The sequence below is a fragment of the Emericellopsis atlantica genome, assembly GCF_019669845.1.
Source record: "Emericellopsis atlantica unplaced genomic scaffold F5Z01scaffold_10, whole genome shotgun sequence".
Taxonomy (NCBI): Eukaryota; Fungi; Ascomycota; class Sordariomycetes; order Hypocreales; family Bionectriaceae; genus Emericellopsis; species Emericellopsis atlantica.
This window is the reverse complement of record NW_025764712.1, coordinates 41,224-64,025: the sequence shown is the minus strand read 5'-3', so window position 1 is coordinate 64,025 and position 22,802 is coordinate 41,224. Positions and strand designations below refer to the sequence as shown.

The window sequence follows — 22,802 nt, the reverse complement described above, 5'->3', positions numbered from 1 at the left end:
CTCACGCATAAGGCTGGCCTAATTAGATGAAACCGTACTGCAACAGGAACGGATTTGTATTTGTGCAGCAATGGCAGCTTTCAGTACATGCAGAGAGGCCGTAGAGCGCAGAGGCTAGCGTAATGAGGGTACCTCGAGGAAACAGAGACAAACACAGCGCTTATGGCGTGTTTGCACAAGAAGTCATCTTACTTACTCCGCGACCTACCGGCTGTAGAGGTTTTCCTATGCGTAAGTAGAAGCTAGCAGGCCCTAATCATTGCTAGATTCTTACCTCCCGACCTTGCTCATAAGCATCGTCTATTCATCTATTATAACACGATGCCGTTTCGCTACACTTCTTGCCGCTTCCTCGCCGCTCCAATAAGCCCCAGTTACTGTCCCAAGCCCTCGAGGCGGCGATGTGTGTTCGCCAGCGAACCAAATGCCACGGTCTTCTCCCATGCCCTCTCTAAACACTTCATAGTGCTCCGCGCAGTCCCCAGCGTTGACTGGACAATTAGTAAATGACCCATATCCCGCGAACCTGTCGTTCTGCCAGTCTGTTGATGTGTAGGCCACTGGCTTACACTCCGCCGAGCCCAGGTCGTAATTTGGCAACTTGGAGTAGTAGGGCCGGAAGTGCTCGTCGAGGATTTGGTGATATTCTTCGGAGTCATGGCTCATGCCCCTAACGAGGCCCGTGATGTGTCGTCCCCATTGTCCGTAGACGAAAAACATAATGACGGGTTGCGCCAGCGGCTCCGGCAAGCCTGAGAAGGATATGATCTCTGTGCGCCATCTTGCGGGGTTCGTGTCGTTTGCGTACGCTGGGCTGAGGAAGAGGGACTCGATGGGGAACGACGGATCCTTGTCGTGGCGTATCGAGTCGTCCCAAAATGCTTCGGGGAATCTGATAAACACCTTTTCTAAGCTTCCATACCCGAGACTGCGGATTGCTGTTTTCATCCTGCTCCCCAATGGCGGCACGAAAACATTGTCGCTGCGTTTGAGCCAGCCCAAAGGTGCTGTGACTATGACATCGTCGAACGTTCCTTGAGTCCTGCCCGCTGCTTCGATATCAACCGTGCCAACTGAGTTGTTCTCAATCTTGGTGACCTCACAGTTCAACTTCACGATGGCGTTGTCCGTGACTGCGGATAATATGCTCTCTAGGATGCCCTCGTATGTCGAAGCAACGAGCAGGTTGTCTTGGTACAAGTCAGCATTATCTGCGGATTGGTGTATTGTACCTCAGGTAGCGTGACCTGTAGCATACCTCCTTCCAGGTCATCTACCAGCCACATGTTTTTGAGGCTCTGGCGCTCGCACTCGTCGCCCATGAAAGCTCCCCACATCTCAACGATCTGTAGCATCAAAGTTTCGTAATAGTCATCTGTTTGCTTGCCTTGTGACGAGCGCCGACTGTGTACCTCGGCGCGGAAGAAGTCCATCATCTTCGCCGAGTCCGAAAGTGACGCAAACTCCTGCCGGCTCTTGTCCATGGCCAGGTCCAGGATTTCCCAGACTTCCTCATAATATCCCCTCGCCAAGTCCCGGTCGAGCCACGCGCCCTTTGAGTCGCAGATGGAATCAACAGCACCGCAAGGAATTGTCGTGGTCTGTGTCCTTTCTGCGAGGGCCACGATCGGATTGCCCTCTTCCCCGTGAATCCAACTTGCCCCGACATCCACGGGGCGGCCACCAAGCTGAGAACTTTGACGCACGCGCCCGCCGACGCGATCTCGTGCTTCAAGCACCGTCACTTGAAAGCCAGCAGCTGCGAGCAGTCCAGCGGCTCGAAGTCCGCTCACACCAGCTCCGACGACGCAGATTTTCTTATCTGACTTTGGCGGAGAAAGAGAGTCCCTCATTCTCCTGCTTCGTGGTAGACATTGAGAATGAAATGTTGAGATCAGGGAGTAAACTCGCGCCACGCCTCAGGTCGTGACTGTTGACACCCGTAAACGCGCACGCTCAAGCTCAATTCATGCATCTAGCCACGGTCTGGAAGCGTTAGATGTGTGGCTGTGCGGACTTGGTTCCTCAACAAATTGTGGCTGACCAGTCATGATCCGCTAACTTAGCCACACCTGCTCATCACGCTAGCGGCGGGAGCCAGCTGGCACGCAAGCCCTGAATGCCGGTCATTACATCATTGGAGCTCCAGTCGCAACGGGTGGTGACGCTTGAAACCTAGGAGCGATAAAACAAGAAAACCCAGCATCCCTTCCCCCATGGTGCCTTAGCTTTGACCTGGCGGTGAAAGAAAGAAAGCGCACAGCTCCCTCATCGTCAACGCGTATTTAGATTCCGTTTTCCCGCCCTACTCGCCACATCCCTTGGGATTTCCTCAGAAGCTCGCGCATGCAAAGCGGCCTCCTGAAATAAACAACGGAACCCACGAGCCCAACCGCCCACAACCCGACGAGAACCCTTGCGCCAGCACAGACAGTTCACCTCTCCAATCACTTCTCGCTCATTTGAGCCGTTGATTGAAGAATTCTTTTGACACAATGGCTGCTTTCGTCGGCAAGTTTATTGGCAAGAAGATCCTCGGGGAGACCTTGCAGAACAAGTTTGGAAAGGAGGTATGTACTCGCCTCGCGTCTCGTGGCATAACTAACAAGGTCTAGGACCCCTACTTTGAGTCCGTGCCCGCGACCCGAATCGATGGAAAGCTTGGAAAGCCAGGGAAGGTCAAGAGACGCAAGAAGGCCCTGCCACCTGGCATCTCAGAGCACGATGGACAGGTCCTGACCAAGGTCAAGCGTCGCGCATATCGACTGGATTGCTGTCTCTTCTCTTTTCTCGGAGTCAAATTTGGATGGGGAAGCGTCATCGGGATTGTGCCTTTGTAAGTTTGGGTCACGGCGTTGCGTGAACTCGTGCTGACAAGCCTTAGCATTGGTGATGTGCTGGACGCCTTCATGGCTCTCATGGTCATGAAGACATGCATGCAGATTGAAGGCGGCCTACCCAGCGGGCTCAGAGCTAAGATGATGTTCAACATCATCATTGACTTTGTCATCGGACTTGTGCCCTTCGCGGGTGACCTTGCCGACGCACTATTCAGGGCCAATACTCGCAACGCAATTGTTCTCGAGGAGCACCTTCGCCAGAAAGGCAAGAAACAGCTCCGACAGAGCGGCCTGGCAATGCCTGCAGTCGACCCTAGCGACCCCGATGCATGGGATAGTGTCGAGGACAGTGCCACACCGGGCAGGCGCTCGCATCCTCCTTCACGCCAGAACTCAGCCCGGTCTGTTTCGCGGACGAGAGAGCAGGCACCCACGCAGCCTCCCCCGGCTCAGACCAGGCAGAGCCGATCTGGATGGTTCGGACGTGGCAGAGAACCAGCACCTGATGTCGAACAGGCCCAACCATCTCGCTCGACTGTTCGCAAGGACGATCGCCGTAGCAATCGTCACTAAGAAGGTCGGTCATTGGATGACACCCAATGCACCAGTGCGATTCTCGAGTGTATGCCCTCCGGGAGGCGAGAAAGGCCTGTCTGCGGGTCAGCTGGTCCACATAAGGGTGGAGGCCTTCGATGTCGAGGATCTTTCATTTCCGTAGATATGTTCTTGGTCAAGAGGCGTGCGTGGAGTTTTGAGTCGTAAGTTTGGAAGCTACTGAGTTTTGATTCTGCCGGCATTGATGTTGAGGGACAAATACCCTATGCTCTCAAGTTATATAGTTGCTACATGATAGAAACAGAAGAGACCTATTGTTTGCGATCCCTGATTCACCGGTATGGCCGGGTCATTTCTACTCACCAGTATTGATTAGTGCATCTCGGCCCGATGCTCGCGTTGAGTACTTGTAGGTGGATCACAAAAGCACTTGAGTGATCAATTCGAACCCTGGGTCACTACCACGCCAGGGTTTTGAAAGGTTGCCTTCGCAACGCAGGCTGAAACGAAATGTTCAGGGCGGGGTCTTGGGATGGCTGAGTTCTTCGTAATGATTATTGATAGCAAGCCATGCTGACAAGAATCGCATCTCATGGCTTCTCGATACTACTTGTACAACGTGCGGACTCGACACACTGTCCGTACCCAGGTGAGCCACCAAAGACGCGCCATGTGGGCTCTGTTTTCAATATTGGCAGCTGGAAACTGATTGATAAGACGATGCATGACGTCTCGGCATACGCATCGCCTCCATTTCGATGGAGCATGTTGCTTGTCGAGACGCGTGAAAAGTCGCGTCTTTGGCAGTGGTGCAGCCTCGCGAGGGGGTTGGAGTGAAAAAGGGACAGGGATCTGAGCCTGCACGGCGTCAGAATCGGTCGTACCTGGCATGCAGTCTCCAATTACAAGGGCTGTCCGGCATCGCTATTGGTCACCGACCCCAGCCTGCTTAAACACGACCCAGACGCGTCGCCCACACGTGACAGCGCATCTTCTGTTCTACAAAAGCCGAAGCGTGCTTCCTCTGCCTAGCACCTCGACCATCGCGCTCACAACCACCACTGCCTCTGCAATTACCTTTCAAAAGACTACTCTGCACGCTTCTTCCTCTGATAGACACTCTCATTTTCATACGTTCTTCAACTCACATCACAATGGCCACCGAGCTCACTCCTTCGAAGCAGGTTAGTGACGTCGTTGCCACGCCAACTCTCGCCGCCCGCTAACATTCCATCTCTAGGCCGCTTCCGCCATTGACTCTTTCAAGATGGAGTCGCCCGTCAAGAAGCTCGATTTCAAGAACGCCGACAAAGAAAACAACCCCACCACCGAGAAATCATTGTCCGAGCGGATGGACAGCTACAAGTCCTTGGTCGAGGAAGCGAAAAAGGTTGAGGAGACAAAGAAGGTCGAGAAGACCGAGTCCAAGCCTGCTGTCGCTCCCGGCATCAAGGCCGAAGAGTGTGACGAGCCCATTCTCCAGGAGAACCCTGGGCGATTCGTCCTCTTCCCCATCAAGTATCACGAGGTATGTGACGCGTCTTGACGCGTAAAGTGGTTTCGCGTCTCGTACAAGGGTGTAAATTAACATTTACCCTACAGATCTGGCAAATGTACAAGAAGGCTGAGGCCTCTTTCTGGACCGCCGAGGAGATTGATCTGTCCAAGGATCTTCACGACTGGAACAACCGCATCAACGATGATGAGAAGTACTTCATCTCTCACATTCTCGCCTTCTTTGCCGCCTCGGACGGCATCGTCAACGAGAACTTGGTCGAGCGCTTCAGCGGTGAGGTCCAGATCCCTGAGGCTCGCTGCTTCTACGGTTTCCAAATCATGATGGAGAACGTCCATTCCGAGACATACTCGCTCCTGATCGACACATACGTGAAGGAGCAGGCTCAACGCCAGTACCTCTTCAACGCCATTGAGACCAGTATGTACCCTGACTATCCAATACATCGAGCATTGACTGACTCAAACAGTTCCTTGCATTCGCAAGAAGGCCGATTGGGCCGTCCGCTGGATTCAGGACAAGGATTCCACATTTGCCCAGCGCCTTGTTGCCTTCGCCGCTGTTGAGGGTATCTTCTTCAGTGGAGCCTTCGCGTCCATCTTCTGGCTCAAGAAGCGTGGCCTCATGCCCGGCCTGACCTTCTCCAACGAGCTCATCTCGCGTGATGAGGGTCTGCACACTGACTTTGCTTGCCTGCTCCACTCGCACCTGAAGAACCGCGCCAGCAAGGAGATGATCAAGTCGATCATCACCGACGCCGTCACAATCGAGCAGGAGTTCCTCACCGAGGCCCTCCCCTGCGCTCTCCTCGGCATGAACGCCAACTTGATGAAGCAGTACATTGAGTTCGTGGCCGACCGCCTCCTGGTTGCCTTTGGCAACGACAAGATCTACAACTCATCCAACCCCTTCGACTTCATGGAGAACATCTCCCTGGGAGGCAAGACCAACTTCTTCGAGAAGCGCGTCGGCGAGTACCAGAAGGCCGGTGTCATGAACAGCACAAACAAGAAAGAAGAGGCTGCCGCAGGTGCCAGCGAAAACAAGGAAGGGGGCGACTTCAGCTTCGATGATGACTTCTAAGTGTATCGCGCACTTTTCTGACACGAAGTTGTCATTCCGTATATACCCATTTGTTGTTGTCGATTGTACATTGCGGCGCGACGAGCCAAGGTCGCTCTGTTGCGGAGAAGGGTTGCTTTTTGTCTACAGGTACAGCAGGGAGACGGCGATCCCCATGGCGTTTCGGGTGTTGATTTACGAATTGGGTAACCGGCACGCTTGCGATGGATGATGATGGAATACTCCGGTTTTAGAGTACATTTTAAGATAATGCGAACCTCATGTGAACTGAGCACGACTCCAAGTCCTTTATCAGATTGTGATATGTCGCACGCAAGTGGCCAATATTTGAACTTATTGTGGTGAATCCTGTAACGCTCCCTATTTCTTGCCCTTCTTCTTTCTCTTGCCACCGCCTCCCGTCTGTTGTTGACCTGCGGTACCAGTCGGCGTCGACGCTCCCTCAGCGGCCGCCCCAGCCGGCGGCGCATCAGGCATCGCCTCCTCCACAGGCGGCTCCGGCATGGCTGCCATGCCGCGGCCTAACCGTCCCAGACTCGACTGGAACAAGCGCGACACCTCGGCCGCCTTTGTGGTGCGGTATTTGAGCACAACGCCGCTCTCGGGGTCGTAGGTCTTAATCACGAGACTCCCCCGCGGTGGTTTGGTTTCTGTCGTCGCGGCGGCATCGTCTGTGGCGCTCTCGTCGCCCGTTTTCGACTTGCGAGTGCGCGCTGGCTTGATGGAGTAGCGGGTTGTGATGCGTGTCTGGGTCCGGGTTAGCGGTGCGATTTCGAGGATCGCAAGGGAAAGGAGACTCACGGTCGCCGGACGGGCTTGCAAGAGGAGGTTGGATTGGTCAAGCCACTCTTGTGCGGTTTCGAAGTAAGGCATGGCTGCAACGACGTCTTCTACTCAATGGCCTTGCCGCATCCAGTAGATCTCGCGCGTCAGGTAGTTGGTGAAGATCAGGTAGCGACTGCAGGTGAACGCGCAAGTAGCTAGTCTGATGATGTTGGATGTTGGATGTCGGCCAGGCGGTTGAATCTGGGGCGGACAATTCGTGGTGGGGCTTGAAATTCGGAGGTGCCTTGAGGGGCAGCGGTGTTCCTTCACCTTGAGGAAGGTCGACCCCAGACATCGCGGCTACTCCAAGGCAAGAACCTTATAGTTACACCCCAAATCTCTGAATCGCAAGGGCAATTTTATCATTATAAAGAGTGTTTCTACTATTCGCTGCTTGTAGATGATTGTTCGCCTTCACAATTAATGCCCATGCGCATCTTACGTCGTTGCCAGCGCAGGCTGGTCTGATATTCAATTCCATGGGTATCTATTATATCTTCTACCAATTTGTTTTAGCCGTCTTGTAACTCCGGTTCTACTCGTTCCATCTCGCATGCGCGAGCCATCAGCTGTTAGGATCAGGCACCCAGAACAGCAATTCCTGGTCTGCGGTCGCAAAGAAGTTGTATCGCGGATTGAACGCCAGTACAGCTGCCTCTCTCTTATCAGGGAGCGTGTACGTCGGCGCGAGTACCTTGTGCTCGTTGGGTGCCGCGCGGGTATCCCACACCAAGACATCCTTCTTACTCCCACTGAGCACAAAGCGTCCATCCGGTGTGAAGCAGCACTCGCCACTGCTGTCCAGCGGCGATCCTTGACCACCGGACCCATTCGAGGACCCGACTTCGCCTGGCACGAGTCGTCGCGTGCCTCCATTGGGCTTGTGCAGGTATGCCTTGAGGGTCCCATCGAATGCATCGAGCACAAAGTGCCCATTGCCTCTCGTCCCGATGAGCAAGGACTTGCCATCATTGGAGAACTCCAGCTTGGTCCAGCCTTTGTTCAAATTAGCCGTGTCAATGTTTCGACATTGCTCAATCACGTCAATCGTCCCAAATGGCGACTTGTCAAAGTTGGCGTGGTCGTAGAGTAGCACCGTGCCAGCCGACGGACATGCCACGGCGAACACTTTGCCCGAGGGATCCCACGCGGCCAATGTTGCTCCTTTGAGGTTCAACTGTCCTTGCCAGTTCTTGGTTTGTGTGTGCCATATCCGCACCGTGTTGTCCTGCGCGCACGAAACGAATGTGTCCTCGCCTGGATGCACCGCCAGGCATGTTACGGGGCCCTCGTGTCCCTCAAAGTACCGAATGAAGGAGTTATCGTGTGTCGCAAGATATCGGATCGCGTCATTCTGCTTTGTACTCGCATATATTATACTTGAGCTGGTATGTGTGAATTTGGCAAGTTTGACGCCGTACTTCTTGCTGAGCAGGGTCTTCTCGTGGCGCCCTTCTTTGACGTGATACAGCTGGATCGTCTCGTCGGCATTCGACGTCATGAGGAGGTCGCCATCATCGTTGTAGTCGATCGACTGGACTTGAGGTATGGCCCTGCCGTCTTTGAGGTCTTCGCGCTTGAACAACTGTATCGCGTGAGCGCGCCGAGGGCAACCATCGGGCCGGGGTTCGGTGCTACCTTTGTTGGCCTGTAGTTGGCAATCACTTCGCTGAGGTTCGTACTGGCGCCACTGGGACCTGGTATCGATCTCTGGATGTTCAAGGTTGCTGAAGCCGGCCGCTCTGGTCGATCCAGGTCCATTGGCGTGCTTGCCATTGTCGCGGTCTTGTCGCGGTCTCGCCGCGGTCGTGAGGGATGACTGAGAGAGGGAAAAGTGTTCACAAGATGATCAATCTGTCGGCTCAGCTACTTGTAATTGTCGCTGGCAACGAATCGCCCTCTCAAGCACCTTTGTTGTGGAAGTCAGGGTTAAGTTCGATTCGTTCTGCGGATTCATCATCTCCAAGTGAAATCCGGTCAATGTGGGGTTGGCTCGGGAGCTCCCCCGGACCATGCAGGCTTGCACAAGATCCAGCGAACAGCTGGCATGGTAGACGAAACGAGACAAATAATATCTGGAACTGGAGGGGATATTCGTACAATCAATTGAATAATGTAGGATCTCGTGCTACTACGCAGCCCTTTCTGGGCGCAGATTATATGCTGGACTCACACGACATATTGCCTACTCATAGAGGACTGCATGTTAACTGATGCGTTAAGCACGACATTACAGAGTCGCCAGCGTCAACACCGCTTCACAGCTCGGTGATCAGTCGTACGTGACGGGTTGCAGACCAAGCAAAAGTAGCTCTGAAATTGTCAACCAGAAACCGCGGATAGCGGTAGTCGTGTCCAAGGTGACGCCTCGAGTTTAGGGTAGCCCAAGACGGCTATCCTCGGACGGATAGGGACGGTAATTGCTACACGTAGTCGAGCTCACCCACCGCATCGAGTGCTGCAGGTCAATTGGCCCTTGGCTGCTCGTCGTTGGAACCTCACCTGGTGAAGGAATCTCCGCCTGGCCTCTGGAAGCGAAAATTGCAGCTCGGCGCAACGCGCACGGGAATCAAGGGTATCTCGGGTCAGCCTCCCGGTGCAATGATGCAACAATGTAATCCAGCTCCGCATATGAGCGGCTTGAGCGTACTTCTAGGTCTATCAGCAGTGAAGTCAACCCTGGGCAAAGCCGCGTCAAAGCTTCATTAATTGGTTGGAGAGCTGGCTACGTACTAATAACTTAGCCTATTATCCAGCAGCATTACTCGACAAAGTTCGGCTCGAGTCGTGGGAAGTTAGAACTGGAGCCCTCATCCCCTAGCCTCTAGGCCGATCTCGGCTCTAGCCTTACGGCTTACTGTCTAAACTTTTGACGCGGTTACCAAAGGGCTTCCGTTTTCCGGCCTAGCTCTGCCTCCGAGCCCAACCCGAACTTCTTCTTACAACCCTTGTTAGGTGGCCTAGCAAATATTTCCTCCGAATCGTCTTTGCACGAATCACCATCATGTGAGTCCTATGCTCGAGCGAATTGGCATGATTTCTAACGTGCGATCTGGATCAGTGCTGCGGATGAACCGGCCATCCTCCTCCTGAGCGAATCCCTCTACCCTCACCGACCGGGCTCTAATAGGTCGAGCCTACCGACAGGCGCAAATAGTCGACGACTGGCATACGATCGCGGGGATTCACCGATACAGTGCGCGCTCTGCGAAACGCGGGAACCATGTCGACAACATTAGGGTACTTTCCACCCAATTCCCAAGCTCCGGCGCAAAACGCGGCACGTCACTGACAACCACCAGCGCCTTCATCGGCGGCGGTATCGCGGCATGCGGTGCCGTTACAGCGACTCACCCGTTCGAGACGGTCAAGATTCGGTGCGTACCATCAGGATGACCACGCGCCAACAACTCAGGCTGACTTGCGCGCAGCATGCAATTGCAGGGTGAACTACAGCAAAAAGGGGCCCAGCCTCTCCACTACCGCGGTCCGCTACATGGCGCCGGCGTCATCGTGCGGAGCGAAGGTATTCGTGCCATATACCGTGGTCTTGGATGCGCCTATGTCTACCAGATGGTCCTCAATGGCTGTCGCTTGGGGTTCTACGACCCGATGCGCGCCTCGCTAGCAGGCTTCTTCTTCAAGGACGACAAGAAGCAGAGTCTGGCGATCAACATGTTCTGCGGCGCATCGTCAGGCATGATTGGTGCCGCGGCAGGCAGCCCCTTTTTCCTGGTCAAGACCCGGTTGCAGAGCTTCTCCAAAACGTTGCCCATGGGGACGCAGCACAACTATCGCAACGCAATCGACGGTCTGTCGCAAATATTCCGCAGCGAGGGACTCGGGGGCCTGTACCGTGGTGTTGGCGCGGCCATGATCAGGACTGGCTTCGGCAGTTCGGTGCAGCTTCCCACCTACTTCTTTGCAAAGAGGCGGCTGATGAAGCACGCTGGCATGGAAGAGGGCGCGCCCCTACATTTGACGAGCAGTGCCATCAGTGGCTTCGTGGTGTGCTGCGTCATGCATCCTCCTGGTGAGTTTCCTGATGCGCTCCAAAATGAGACTTGAGCTGACTCGTACAGACACAATCATGTCGCGCCTGTACAACCAGAACGGCAACCTCTACAAGGGCGTCCTAGACTGCGCCCTCAAGACTATTCGCACCGAAGGTCTCCTCGCCATCTACAAGGGCTTCCTCCCCCACCTGGCCCGAATCTTGCCACACACTATTCTCACGCTTTCGCTGGCGGAGCAGACGAACAAGATGATGCGCAAGGTCGAGACGCTCATCATCCCTGATGTTGTTGAGGCCAACAGGGCCAAGGCTGAAGCCAAAGCCAACGCAGAAGCCAAGGCCAACGCAAAGGCAGCTTGATTGCGGACTGGTCGCGTCATTTCAATCGGCCGTTCTCTTGTATATACTGTTCATTTATGGCGAGGTGTCTGTTGGGCTTGTTTGCATTTCTCGCCGCCTTATACGTGGTGCGGAGCCCAGCATAAGCGGTATATGCCTGCACGGAGGACACATGCATACATTGGGAGTTCGAGGTCTGCGAAAAGACCGGAATAAATATAGAGGGGTTAATGTCCAACTTATCCGTTGATGGATCTCTTACAGCCATAGCATAACCGCGTTGTTTGCTGATTGTCTTCCTCCTCCCCCAACTCGCCGGCCCATCGGGAATCCCCTTGCTCGTCCATCGTCACGCCACACAGGCCACATTGCGCGTCTCCCCGTAATTTGGCCAACTTGCCCGTGGTCCGCACCACGTTCGCCACGATGCCAGAGAGCGACTCCTCGACGCCATCAAAGTACCGTGTCATGACCTCGTCTATGCTCGTGTCCTTGTGCGAGACCACGCCGGGTGATATATCAGTGTTAGACACTATCTCCGCAAGCGCCGGTATCAGCGAGTTGTAGATTTTGACTTCGTTTCTGAAAGTCTCTCTCATGGGGTGGTAGACGGGGAACTCGGTTTTCGACACGGCCTTTCCATCCTCGTAGGTGCACACTTGAGAGCGACCATCTTGGACCTGCCATGGCACGCTGAACCCTCTGCCGTTGGCGACCTCTGCCATAGTCAGACTCGCGAGCGCGGTGGTAGTGTATCCCAGCAGCAAAGCCCCGTACTCTTGCGCCATGGCCACATGGATAAGCAGGTGACGGGTCAGCAGGCGAAGTATGTCGGCTTTGGCGGTCATGGAGGGCAGAGTGTAGAACATCTTCTGTAGGCGTGCTGACGGTGTCCCTTGTGCGCCCAACCCTGGCAAGGTCGACCAATCCACCGTCTTCAAACTGAGGACCTCGCCCAGGTGGACACACTGGAATTTGACGTTTGGAAATTTCTCTCTGTAGCGGTCGAGCATGTCCATCGCTGGTGTCTGACCGTCCTGGTCGGAGAGGTCGGTATCGACGTGAACCGCCAGCACCTCGAATAATGACGACGACTTCTTGCTCATCTCCCGATGCGTGTGCTTGTCTAGTGCGCATACCATCGCGCTGGATGATGCACCAAAGGAGAGTCCAGCGACATAGCGCCGTGGTTCTGGAAGCGTTGACGTGCGGATGTCTGTGTGAAGTGCTCTTAGACCTTTGGCAGTCTTCTGTTCTATGTATAGCATGTAGCAGTCACTGTACCAATTGTCAGTAAGATGATGAAGTAGACCACGAAGTTGCAGTACGTACCGACATGTTGGCGCATTGCGAAAGTTGAAAGGCGCATCTTCATTCTTGCATTTCTTGCAGGGCTGAGATTTCGACCCCTCCATGGCTGGTAGAGAATACTGAATATTTGGGGACGAGGATTATTTGAGGCTGCTCTTGCCCAGGTTCAAGTTGAAGCTGGATGCTTTGGCTTCTGAGGTGTTACTACTCCGTGATTTCTTTTGCTGGGTTCAAGATGGCTCATGACTGTTGACCGGATACCTCCAGTTCTGGCCCACGAATCTTAAAAAAGGCATGCTTGCCACTGCTCAAACTGCAGGGTACCTAAAATCAACCAACACCAGAGGGCGGAATTTTGGACTACCTATAATTACACCAACAGACATGCTCTTCAAGATCTGCTGATCTTTCCTTTCCAGAACTAAAGAGGGCTGTATTTCGAAGTCTCACCAAGGAAGAATTCGGTCCATTATCCCTGCAGTGTCTGATGATAATGATTGTTTGATTAATTAATTACACGCGGATCACACTTTCAGGGCAGCCCCTAACCACGGCCAGAGGAGTCTCACCGGGATGATGCACGCATTCCATTGGCTGGTGACGTCAGTAGCGCCTGCCACCTCCCGAGACGCTCTGGTGAGACTCCAGTCCTATCCTGTCCTAGTCTAGCGGCTTTAATTGATGATTCGATGAGTGCAAGCTCCATTCCGACAAGCTCATGCATTCCCAATGATTGCATTCGGCACTCCAGATCGCAAACGCGACTCGATCGTCTCAACCAACTCCTGAAACGCAGTCGATGGACTGGTAATGCAGCTATCCGCTCGCAGACCTGCTCCGATCAAAGGACAGTCATCTGGTTGGCGAACGCACCATTCATTTTCTAGACCAAGGTAGTGTAATTAATAGACGCTACGCCAGCGTCCCGAACACCCACCACCAGCACGCCCGGCGTCTGCTGATCATTCACATTGCGCCATCATCAACCCGGGACGTCTCCCACCCTCTCCCGTTGTCTCGAACCGTGCCTTCTGCATCAACAACTTGACACACCAACCCGGAGCTTGTTTTGTCACTGCCTCGTCGACCAACCACTGGTCCAACCACGCAAACGTACCGCCTCGCATGCTCCATCGACAGCGCCCCCTTCTGCCTACGTCTACAACTAGGCGTCAACGATTCTGGCCGCCCGAATGCGAGGGCCCGCGGACACAGCTACAGGCATCGCACGTATGATCACAAGGCATTGCAGCTAGTCTGGGCACATTCAGTGTGACACTCGAAGCACACGACACACGACACACGCGAGCGCATACTAAAATACTCAGCGCCACACTCTACACCACCGACATCACCACCAGCCCGACCTGATTACACCTGTCGTTCAGTCCTTGACAAGTCCTTGACATGGCACAGAGCCTCGTTCAGGTCCAGGTCCAGAGACCCGAAGAGCCTCGCAGCATCGCCGCAAAGCTTGGTCCTGGATCTGGCCACCAAGAACAGCAGCCTCGCAATATGAACCGTCCAGAGACCGAAAGCTCGACGCCGGTCAATCAGAATGGGTCTTTTGCGGTCGACCGTGTCCTAAAGAGCGGATCGCTCCGCAGACGTACGCGCAAGACCAAGGTAATTCAATAGTCCCCCTCCTAGTCCAATTGGTTGTCGCTAACGCACTCTGTAGTCGTGGAAGTCGATCTACCTTGTCATGCGCCCCAACCGACTGTCGATATACAAGGACGAGAAGGAGGACAAGCTGCGACATCAGATCTACTTGAACGACCTGACTGCTGTCGCGTTCCTCAAAGATCCCAAACACAAGCGCGAACACGTGTTTGGCCTTTTTTCGCCCTCCAAGAACTTCCATTTCGAGGCGCCCACGCAGAAAGAGGCTGAGGAGTGGGTACAACTGATCCGCAAGGAGGCGCGCATCGAGGAAGAAGAGGAAGAAATGTCTTTAGCTAGCCCTGCGGCTCGCCGGCGTACACCTGGCGGCTCAGCAGTCTTGGGACAGCTAGGCGAGCATGATGAGTTCTTGCTGTCAAGCTCGCCCGAGCCGCTCAGCCCGTCCATGCCGATTCCTGTGCCTCGCCGGAGGAAGTCAGCACACATGGAGTCATCCGGGCTGTCGGGGCTGTCTGGCAACGAACTCGCGTCCCACTCCGACTTTTCTGACAACGAGGCTACCGTGCGTCTACCGGCCGCATCTTTTGAGAGCTTATCCGCCAGCGCACCACAGGCGCCGCCATTGAGCGACAACATTGGGGTCGGTTCATATCCTCGCGCCAGCCCTCTGAACCGCTCTTCAAGTCATCAAAGCACGGCAGCCGCCGAATTAGATCCCGATCGCGTCATTTGGCATGGCTGGCTGTACCATCTACGAACCAAGGGAGGCGTCCGGCAGTGGAAGCATCTGTGGGGAGTGCTGCGCCCTCGCAACCTCATCCTGTACAAGAACCAGCAAGAATACACCGCACAGCGGATCCTCCGTCTATCTGCAATAGTCGATGTTGTGGACATAGATCCGATGAGCAGGAGCAAGACAAACTGCCTACAAATCATCACCGAAGAGAAGAGCTACAAATTTGCGACACACGACGAAGAAGCGCTCGTTCAATGCGTCGGTGCTTTCAAGAGCCTTTTGGCCAAAAGACGCGAGCTCGAAGCTCGAATTGCCGCCGGAGGACAGCAGCAGCTTGCGCACTAATTAATGGTTTGGGCACATGAGCCCAGCCTCTTTACGAATTTACGAAAAAGCGACTTTGCGACATCTTTCTATATGTCAGCCTTTGTATTCCCTCAGACGCTGTCGCCTGGTCGTTAGTATCACAATCACCGGCCCAACCCGTGTGGCACAGACATTCTTGTACAAACCACCTTGTTAGGGGTTCGAGCTAGGAGTTGAGTGGCGCGCATCTGCTGGACAGCGCGGATAGAAACAGCGATCGTTCAACATGGGTTTTTATTTCCTTACTTTCGACACAGAACAGGGAATTATCCCGTGAATAGTTTATCGCTTATACCTACTACTAGTAATCCATCAACCCAGACACGCGCATGTGCACCATAACCTCTTGTTATCAGCTTGCATGTCCACCATGACTTTCTGTGCGGATGCATGACGTTGAATCCAGTCACGATTGACACCCTGAAAGCATTCGGGCAGCGTCAAACACCGGCCTAAGAGCATGCCTCTGTTGGCGACACCCATCACCTGCTTCAGTCATCAGCTCCTCCTACCCTCCCCCTCCCCCATCACCATGATCGCCACATTGGCTTTGTGAACATCCTTAGCGGTTGGACGTCCTTAGTGGTTGGATGTCCAAGGCAGCGCAACTCTAGCAGGGCAGAGTGGCGTTTCTATCATGCATGTCCCTCCCAACTGCCAATCAATCCTGGGCATTCCATTGCATCTGGACCTGCACCAATGTCGAGAACATGCGGACACTAACGAGCCGTCACTTTGGTGACATTGAGATGATCACATTGACTTTGATGGATGACTTGCGACGTGCTAATGGAACATCACGTACTTGGGAAAGGAGTGGTGAACGGCTCAGATGCTCGTGTTGACTTGGTCGGGTGCCGTCGTAGGTGCCATTCCTAGGTTGACCGGGAAGTCGATGCTACGCTGGGGTCATGCTCCAGAGAGGCGTGATTGCTCCACTAGGTGTATTATTGGTGAGCATAATAAACCAGCTACGGTACAGGCGATTGCCTCGATATCTACCTCCATGTCGTTCATTCCTCGCCCTGGTTATAGGAATCTCTACACCCACTGTACACATTCGACGCTTCCGCGATACCAAGTGCCACCCAAATGAAGTTGTTGCCCTTCGCGGTGGGGGCATTGGCCCTGCCGAATGTCCTTGCGCAGAAGCCAAATGTGCCTCTGAGCTCCTCGGGACGATGGATCGTGGACACGGACGGCGCTCGCGTCAAGCTTCGTTGCATCAATTGGCCGGGCCACATGGAGCCGAACATTCCCGAAGGTCTGAGCAAGCAGAGCGTCGACTACATCGCCGACTGGATTGCTGGCGCGGGGTTCAATTGTGTGCGCCTGACATTCTCAATTGACATGGCTCTCAACCCAGATGTAGACGTTGAGGAATCGTTTCGGATAGGCGCAAGCTCAGGCGGCGTTGACGAGGCAGCTTTGATGAAACAGTACAAGATGGCTGTCGAGAAGAATTCATTCCTCGCCAAGGCGTCGCGCATGGATGTGTTTGGCGTCGTGGAGGATGCGCTCTGGGAGAGGGGGCTCATGACTTTTCTGGACAACCACGTGAGCAAGGCAAAGTGGTGCTGCAATCTTGAGGACGGCAATGGCTGGTGGAAGGATGCTCCTGGTTATGTCCCGGCGAACAGCGAGTTTTTTGAGACGCAGCCATGGTTTGATGGTCTCGAAGCGATGGCAAAGTGGTCGGTGGGTCGTCCGGGTGTCGTGGGCATGTCTCTTAGGAACGAACTTCGCGCCCAGGTCATCCAGATCCCCTGGGGCGGCGAAGAGTGGTTTGAAAAGATGCCGGCTGCGGCTCGCCTGGTCCACGCTGCGAATCCTGACTTGCTGATCTCCATCGGTGGTCTTGACGGAGGCAACAACCTCGGCGCCCTGCGCGAGCAGAAGATGCCGACCGAGGACTGGGAGGGCAAGAATGTATGGGACGCTCATGCGTACAGCTTCACTGTCAACACGCCCAACTTTGGAAACTGCGGCATCGAAAAGGCGCAGTACGGCTTTCTGTTCGGGTTTGTGCTCGCTGATAGTACTGAGCAGCAGGGTCCTCTGTGGCTTTCAGAGTTCGGCGTAGGCATGACTGGTGGACCAAATGACGGCTTGTCCGACGAAGACCATGCATATCTCGAGTGTTTGGTGGAGTATCTTGAGAACAATGACGCGGATTGGGCTCTCTGGAGTATTGCGGGCTCATATTATGTTCGAGAGGGCATCATCGACCGTGAGGACTTTTTTGCTGCCGTTGACAGGAATTGGGTGGATTGGCGCAATGATAAGTTCAAAGGCATGTTAGGTCGGATGTGGAACGTAACACAAGGCCCATAGTCGACCTTAATTCGGAACGATTTTGGATTGTTCGTTTAATCGAGTCCACCAGGAATCATCCTAAGACCCGTTGGTTGGATCCATGTCCAAAAAGTCGACATGAAATGCGTCGTTCTGCCCTTCCATTCCATGATTGTGTGACTGACCACCGTCGTAATCAGCTTCATGGCTGTCCATAAGGTCGTTGAATGTGTTATCCTCAGTGTTGAAGTCGAAATCCAGCCCATCGCCGTCCCAAGTCATATCGGGCGCGGGGCCGGTAGTAGAGAAGTCAAAGTCATCCAGAGCCGAGGTGTCCGTGGCATTGCTTGCTTCGTTTCCATCTTGTGTGACCGTGTTAATATCGAAGGCTGGCTGGCTGTTATTGTTGGCAGGCTCGTTCGGTGGCATGAAATCCCCAAAGTTGATCCCATCCAAGGCGTTCGGTCCTGTGCTTCCATCGTTGCCCTGGGGTTGCCCATTGTTGCTTCCCTGCGGGCCGCTGTCTGTTGGCACCAATGTGAATTCCATGTTTGTGAATGCTGCAGAGTCAGCAGGCGTCGGTTCGCCCATGGTGGGTTCCTCGGTCTTCTCAGGCTTAGCCTCGCCCGGGTTCGAGACAGTCCGCTCGAGTTGGTTCTCTGCTGACATGGGAGCAACTGGGGGAGCCTCGAGCTTCGCTTGAGATTCAGACGGTTGCTTTTGCTCATCCTTCACCTCCTCGGCCTTTGGCTCAATAGAGTCCATACCCATGTCCGGAAAGGGGGCCACAATGTTGCTATCGACGTTTTGATCAGACATGTCGACATCTTGTTTGACGGCTGGTGGCGAAGATTCAGCATCTATTAGCAGGGGTGACTTGGTCTGGGGCTGGACTGGCTCTGGCTGGGTCACAGTTTGGGTGGTGTCTGTCTGCAGGCGGGTGATGTCGCGTTGAAAGACAGACTTTGCTTGTACCTGCTGAGGTTAGCGATTTCCCAAGTTTTGCCAACCCAAGTTCAAGACATACAATTTCGGTTTCCAGATTGTCCAAGGCCTGTGAGAATAGGCTACGGGTTTCAGGGAACTTTAACTGTGGTTGAGCGACCACCTGGCCTTGGGCCTCTCGGTGTTGCGCACGAAGCGCTTTCCCCGTCTGGATAAGCTGTGCAAATTATTAGTGTTGTGTATTCTGGAGGAGTCCAAGTGATTGCATACCACATCGTTGAAAAGGTTCTGGAGCGCGTCCAACGACTCCTTCACTTGAGGCTCCATTGAAAGTTGTATCAGCTCTCGTCAACGGAGACTAAAAGTCTGGCAGAACGTTATGAACCGGTCGATGGCGCGATGTTGAGGAAGTGTGGAAAAATAAAGGAAAATACGTTGTGAATCATATAGCATTTGATGTAGGGTGATAGTGTTTGTTGAACAGAACGTGCTGGCGGTGATTGCACGTGAAGTTGCGGCCCCATTATGATTGCCGGCGCGCTGCACAGCTCCAGCTCCAATTCAGTCACGATGTCTCCCGGAACAACCTCGGGCCACTTGCATAAGGCAGGCTTTATGCACGGCGGCTACCGTGTCCAGACCGTGACTGGATTTTGGTGGGGCTGTTAGCGCACTGATCCCGCTAGGATTGATCTCGGGACCCTCATCCTTTATCGATAAGCAGGCTGTCTCACCCAGAGCAGGTATTCCAGGGTCCAAGTCCGCATCGAGAGGCTCTTGGGAAGTCCCAGCGTCTGCAGTGAGCTGGGAACCGTCATAACTACAACTTTGAATAGTCCGTATTCGACTTAGAAATTGATTTGGACCTTGCCGACTTCTCGGTGAGCCACACAGGGGTCCTAGAGAAAGGCCAATTCAAATTGAAGCCAGATGTGACCAATCACATGATGCTACAGGGGCGGTCTGGTGGCATTTCCCCTCATCAGGCACTCCTGGTGCGGTCCGCCTTTCGAGCTCAGGTTGACTGGAGTTTCTGACCAGTGACCTCCACTCTTAAATGAACATACATTGAGAAAAAGGGCATCTTGCGATTCCAGGGCCAGGTCCTTCTTGTGTCCGTTTCCTTATCCTTTGTTCTGCTTTGCTGGTTTCTAGCTTTTCTTCCGTCTCCTGTCATCTCTCGACCATCATCAGGCGTGTCTTTGCTGTCACTTCTGCCAAGCTCCCAGATCTTGTGTTTATCCACGATTACGACCGACCTTTACTTTACGAATCTTTGGCTAGTCTGCTCTGAAACGACAGGTCTCCTAGCTCGGACACGCGCGCAAGCAAACGTATACCACGCTAGACACACGCAGCTGCATACCGCACACGCTTCGCTTGCGCACCGCCATCATCGTCAACGAATAGTAACACCTGTGCGATCTCAGTGATCACACCATTACCATCATGGCTGAGAACAACGCTCCTTCGACGGCCAGCCAGCTCCCTCACGGATCGCAACCCGGCGCAGGCGCGCAGGGCTTCGACAATGGTCAGAATGGGCAGCCTGGCGCATCCCACCTTCCGCCCCCACCTCTCCATATCCCCCAGAACACCAATCCGATCCCGACAGCGCTCACTTCCCCTATGTCAGGAGGCGACAATTCGGCCATGATGTCTCCAACTTCCGGGGGCGGCTTTCGACGCGCCGCGCCAGAACCTAACAAGCGGGCGCTATACGTTGGAGGGTTGGACCAGCGAGTCACTGAGGATGTCTTGCGACAGATCTTTGAGACCACTGGCCATGTTCAGAATGTCAAGATCATCCCCGACAAGAACGTGCGTTAAGATAATACACCAGAGGTGTTCTGTACTAATGGGTCTAGGCTAAGGGCTTCAACTATGGGTTCGTCGAGTACGATGATCCTGGAGCTGCCGAGCGCGCTATGCAGACGCTCAATGGACGTCGAGTACACCAATCGGTACGACCACGGCATCGGCTCACAGTCTGGACTATGCTAATAATCTTGGCCAGGAAATCCGAGTCAACTGGGCGTATCAGTCTACTACTTCGAACAAAGAGGATACGTCTGGCCATTTCCACATCTTCGTCGGAGATCTGTCCAACGAAGTCAACGACGAAATCCTTATGCAAGCTTTCTCCGCCTTTGGCTCGGTCTCGGAAGCCCGTGTGATGTGGGATATGAAAACGGGTCGCTCAAGGGGCTATGGCTTCGTCGCTTTCCGTGATCGCCCCGAGGCCGAGAAGGCATTGAGTTCGATGGATGGCGAATGGTTGGGGTCCAGGGCAATCCGCTGCAACTGGGCAAACCAAAAGGGCCAACCCTCGATGGCGCAGCAGCAGGCCATGCAGGCCATGGGACTGACGCCCACCACTCCGTACGGCCACCATCAGTTTCCCTCGAACGGCGTCGGTAGTTTCGACGCTATTCAGGCTCAGACGCCGAACTGGCAGACCACCGTCTATGTCGGCAACCTGACTCCGTACACCACTCCTCAGGAAGTGGTGCCTCTATTCCAGAACTTTGGCTTTGTTCAGGAGTCGCGTTTCCATGCGGATCGAGGCTTCGCATTCATCAAGATGGACACACACGAAAACGCCGCCATGGCTATCTGCCAGATGAACGGATACAATGTCAACGGACGACCACTCAAGTGCAGCGTAAGTTGAAGTTTATCAAGTGATCAGCATACGGCTGACTGACCGCGCAACAGTGGGGCAAGGACAAGACTCCTGGAGCTCAAGCCTTTGACCCATCCTCGCCATACAGCCCTCAGAGTGCGGCGACGCCTGGTGGTTTCCCCGGCACGCCCACATTCTACCCACAGTACGGTGGTAAGTGAATGATGGCGATACTCTCGTGGGATAACACTGACTTCGAGAAGCGCAATACAACGGTCAACAGGGCAACTTTGGTGCGCCTCACGCTGGATCTCCCGCCGGATTCCCTGGTTCCCCCATGGGGTACGCACCACCCCAGAGCGCTGGTGGTTTTGGTCGAGGCCAGCAAGCTCCTCAGACTCAGTGGTCCCCGCCCGCTGGGGGACAGAACTTCAACAATGGCTACAGCGGCTATCAGTCGTAAGACGCAATTGCCGTTCTTAAAACAGCGCCCAGACCGAGATGTGGACTGAAAGGGACAGACAGGTCCCTGAGGAGCATGCGTGGAGGAAGATTTGGGTAAGACTCGCAGTGATGAACATTTTCTTTCTTCGGATACCTTTCAAGTTTGTCATCTCATCTCTCTTGTCGTGACGGATCAAGTATGGTTGCTCGATATATGTGGAATTTCTCTTTGGCTATCATGATTTTGGTGATTTACTTCTTGTCGTATTTGCTCTTTTACCACATGCATTTCCCAGTTGCTGTCGAGCAGCTGCAGCTCCAGCATCAGCCCTTTTCTTCGCATGTCTCTCTCTTTTTATGTCTGGCTATAGTTTGATGTAGGATGCGACCACGATGACGACTTGACGAATTCAAACGATGTGGAAAAAGAGAAAGGCATTCTGCGAGTCAGATTGAACGGTCTTTGGGGGATGGGCTGTTGCACATGGGCTTGGCGCGTCTTCTCTTCTTCTTGCAGTATCAGCCACGGGCCCGCCGCCCACGAAGCTCAATATTTACTCTCCGCTAGAACTGTTGGTCATTCCTTGATTACAGTTGCGGCCGGAGACAGAGGCTTGAAAGCTGTAGCCTATGCTACGTTCTTGTGAGTTTAATTAAACACATCTATACATGCCTGTCTATCTGCCCGACTGTGGTACAGGTAAGAGAACATCAGCAAGGTTCAGCCAAATCTTGCAGAAGACGTGACCGTGGATGCCCTTGAGAATACGCTTCATCGACTAAGGTACTGAGCGCAACATCTGCCTCTTGCTTGACCACAGCAATTTCACGTGTTGCGTGGTGGTGACTGGTTCTCCGCAGAGGCGCGCTTCGTGGCGGAGAATTACCCAGCCCGGGCAAGTTTCACGGACAGGTCTCTCAGGCATTGGAAGAAGATCACAGGCGAGGCATCAGATACGTAGTACATGTAGCGTGTGGGTGCTTTTTACCTTGGTCCATTTGGGCTCTGACGCTCGCGGCCAGTAAAACCTAGCCAGTTTGTTGGCTGGCTGCCCAATCCCACATGTAACGCACTAGACGAACATTGATGCCTCCAGCCTTTATTTTAGGCCCCTAGCAACGTAGCCGCCCGCCCGCCCACTCAGCAGGGCCCGGCCATTACGACGTTCCCCACTGCCAGACTGGACACCAGCGCCTTCAGGCTTCGGGTCCGTCCACTCCAGTCGTTCCAGGTCCCAGTCCCAGTCCCAGTCAGGCCCTCCACGTCGCAGCATCCTCTCAAC

The 22,802-nt window shown here is 54.0% G+C and overlaps 11 protein-coding genes across 11 annotated transcripts; 6 read left to right on the top strand and 5 right to left on the bottom strand.

The window, feature by feature from the left end:
- F5Z01DRAFT_37202 (uncharacterized protein) lies at positions 1–2,115 on the bottom strand. The gene is made up of 2 exons (XM_046259354.1): positions 1,259–2,115; positions 1–1,190 (listed from the first exon to the last, which is right to left on the bottom strand). Exons 1-2 carry the CDS (start codon positions 1,851–1,853, stop codon positions 301–303), a joined length of 1,485 nt encoding a protein of 494 aa, XP_046119115.1. The 5' UTR covers positions 1,854–2,115; the 3' UTR covers positions 1–300.
- A 30-nt stretch (positions 2,116–2,145) lies between these two features.
- Positions 2,146–3,661, top strand: F5Z01DRAFT_36974 (uncharacterized protein). Its single transcript, XM_046259334.1, has 3 exons — positions 2,146–2,570; positions 2,616–2,836; positions 2,885–3,661. The coding sequence occupies exons 1-3, from the start codon at positions 2,496–2,498 to the stop codon at positions 3,411–3,413; spliced, it is 825 nt and encodes a 274-aa protein (XP_046119114.1). The 5' UTR covers positions 2,146–2,495; the 3' UTR covers positions 3,414–3,661.
- Positions 3,662–4,385: 724 nt separating this feature from the next.
- Positions 4,386–6,268, top strand: F5Z01DRAFT_652332 (ribonucleotide reductase). Its single transcript, XM_046263278.1, has 4 exons — positions 4,386–4,579; positions 4,636–4,923; positions 4,998–5,331; positions 5,381–6,268. The coding sequence occupies exons 1-4, from the start codon at positions 4,550–4,552 to the stop codon at positions 5,992–5,994; spliced, it is 1,266 nt and encodes a 421-aa protein (XP_046119113.1). The 5' UTR covers positions 4,386–4,549; the 3' UTR covers positions 5,995–6,268.
- Positions 6,269–6,354: 86 nt separating this feature from the next.
- Positions 6,355–6,867, bottom strand: F5Z01DRAFT_635478 (signal recognition particle 9 kDa protein-domain-containing protein; the record flags this gene model as incomplete). Its single annotated transcript, XM_046262151.1, has 2 exons — positions 6,355–6,741; positions 6,796–6,867. The coding sequence occupies 2 exons, from the start codon at positions 6,865–6,867 to the stop codon at positions 6,355–6,357; spliced, it is 459 nt and encodes a 152-aa protein (XP_046119112.1).
- A 517-nt stretch (positions 6,868–7,384) lies between these two features.
- F5Z01DRAFT_620358 (WD repeat-containing protein 82) lies at positions 7,385–8,595 on the bottom strand (the record flags this gene model as incomplete). The annotated part of the gene is made up of 2 exons (XM_046261135.1): positions 7,385–8,404; positions 8,458–8,595. 2 exons carry the CDS (start codon positions 8,593–8,595, stop codon positions 7,385–7,387), a joined length of 1,158 nt encoding a protein of 385 aa, XP_046119111.1.
- Positions 8,596–10,042: 1,447 nt separating this feature from the next.
- F5Z01DRAFT_673143 (putative mitochondrial oxaloacetate protein) lies at positions 10,043–11,194 on the top strand (the record flags this gene model as incomplete). The annotated part of the gene is made up of 4 exons (XM_046264899.1): positions 10,043–10,059; positions 10,122–10,196; positions 10,251–10,852; positions 10,902–11,194. The coding sequence occupies 4 exons, from the start codon at positions 10,043–10,045 to the stop codon at positions 11,192–11,194; spliced, it is 987 nt and encodes a 328-aa protein (XP_046119110.1).
- A 222-nt stretch (positions 11,195–11,416) lies between these two features.
- On the bottom strand, positions 11,417–12,978 carry F5Z01DRAFT_749391 (uncharacterized protein; the record flags this gene model as incomplete). The annotated part of the gene is made up of 2 exons (XM_046266997.1): positions 12,506–12,978; positions 11,417–12,451 (listed from the first exon to the last, which is right to left on the bottom strand). Coding segments are annotated over exons 1-2 (1,116 nt in total), but the record flags the coding sequence as incomplete, so codon positions are not given.
- Positions 12,979–13,891: 913 nt separating this feature from the next.
- Positions 13,892–15,608, top strand: F5Z01DRAFT_685475 (PH domain-containing protein; the record flags this gene model as incomplete). The annotated part of the gene is made up of 2 exons (XM_046265966.1): positions 13,892–14,110; positions 14,166–15,608. The coding sequence occupies 2 exons, from the start codon at positions 13,892–13,894 to the stop codon at positions 15,186–15,188; spliced, it is 1,242 nt and encodes a 413-aa protein (XP_046119108.1). The 3' UTR covers positions 15,189–15,608.
- A 517-nt stretch (positions 15,609–16,125) lies between these two features.
- Positions 16,126–17,573, top strand: F5Z01DRAFT_36816 (cellulase family protein). The gene has a single exon (XM_046259329.1). It carries the CDS (start codon positions 16,302–16,304, stop codon positions 17,541–17,543), a length of 1,242 nt encoding a protein of 413 aa, XP_046119107.1. The 5' UTR covers positions 16,126–16,301; the 3' UTR covers positions 17,544–17,573.
- On the bottom strand, positions 17,574–19,144 carry F5Z01DRAFT_36682 (uncharacterized protein). The gene is made up of 3 exons (XM_046259320.1): positions 18,720–19,144; positions 18,532–18,666; positions 17,574–18,479 (listed from the first exon to the last, which is right to left on the bottom strand). The coding sequence occupies exons 1-3, from the start codon at positions 18,774–18,776 to the stop codon at positions 17,604–17,606; spliced, it is 1,068 nt and encodes a 355-aa protein (XP_046119106.1). The 5' UTR covers positions 18,777–19,144; the 3' UTR covers positions 17,574–17,603.
- A 754-nt stretch (positions 19,145–19,898) lies between these two features.
- F5Z01DRAFT_620548 (uncharacterized protein) lies at positions 19,899–21,538 on the top strand (the record flags this gene model as incomplete). Its single annotated transcript, XM_046261143.1, has 5 exons — positions 19,899–20,270; positions 20,318–20,413; positions 20,467–21,114; positions 21,168–21,288; positions 21,339–21,538. 5 exons carry the CDS (start codon positions 19,899–19,901, stop codon positions 21,536–21,538), a joined length of 1,437 nt encoding a protein of 478 aa, XP_046119105.1.
- Between the last annotated feature and the right edge of the window lie 1,264 nt (positions 21,539–22,802).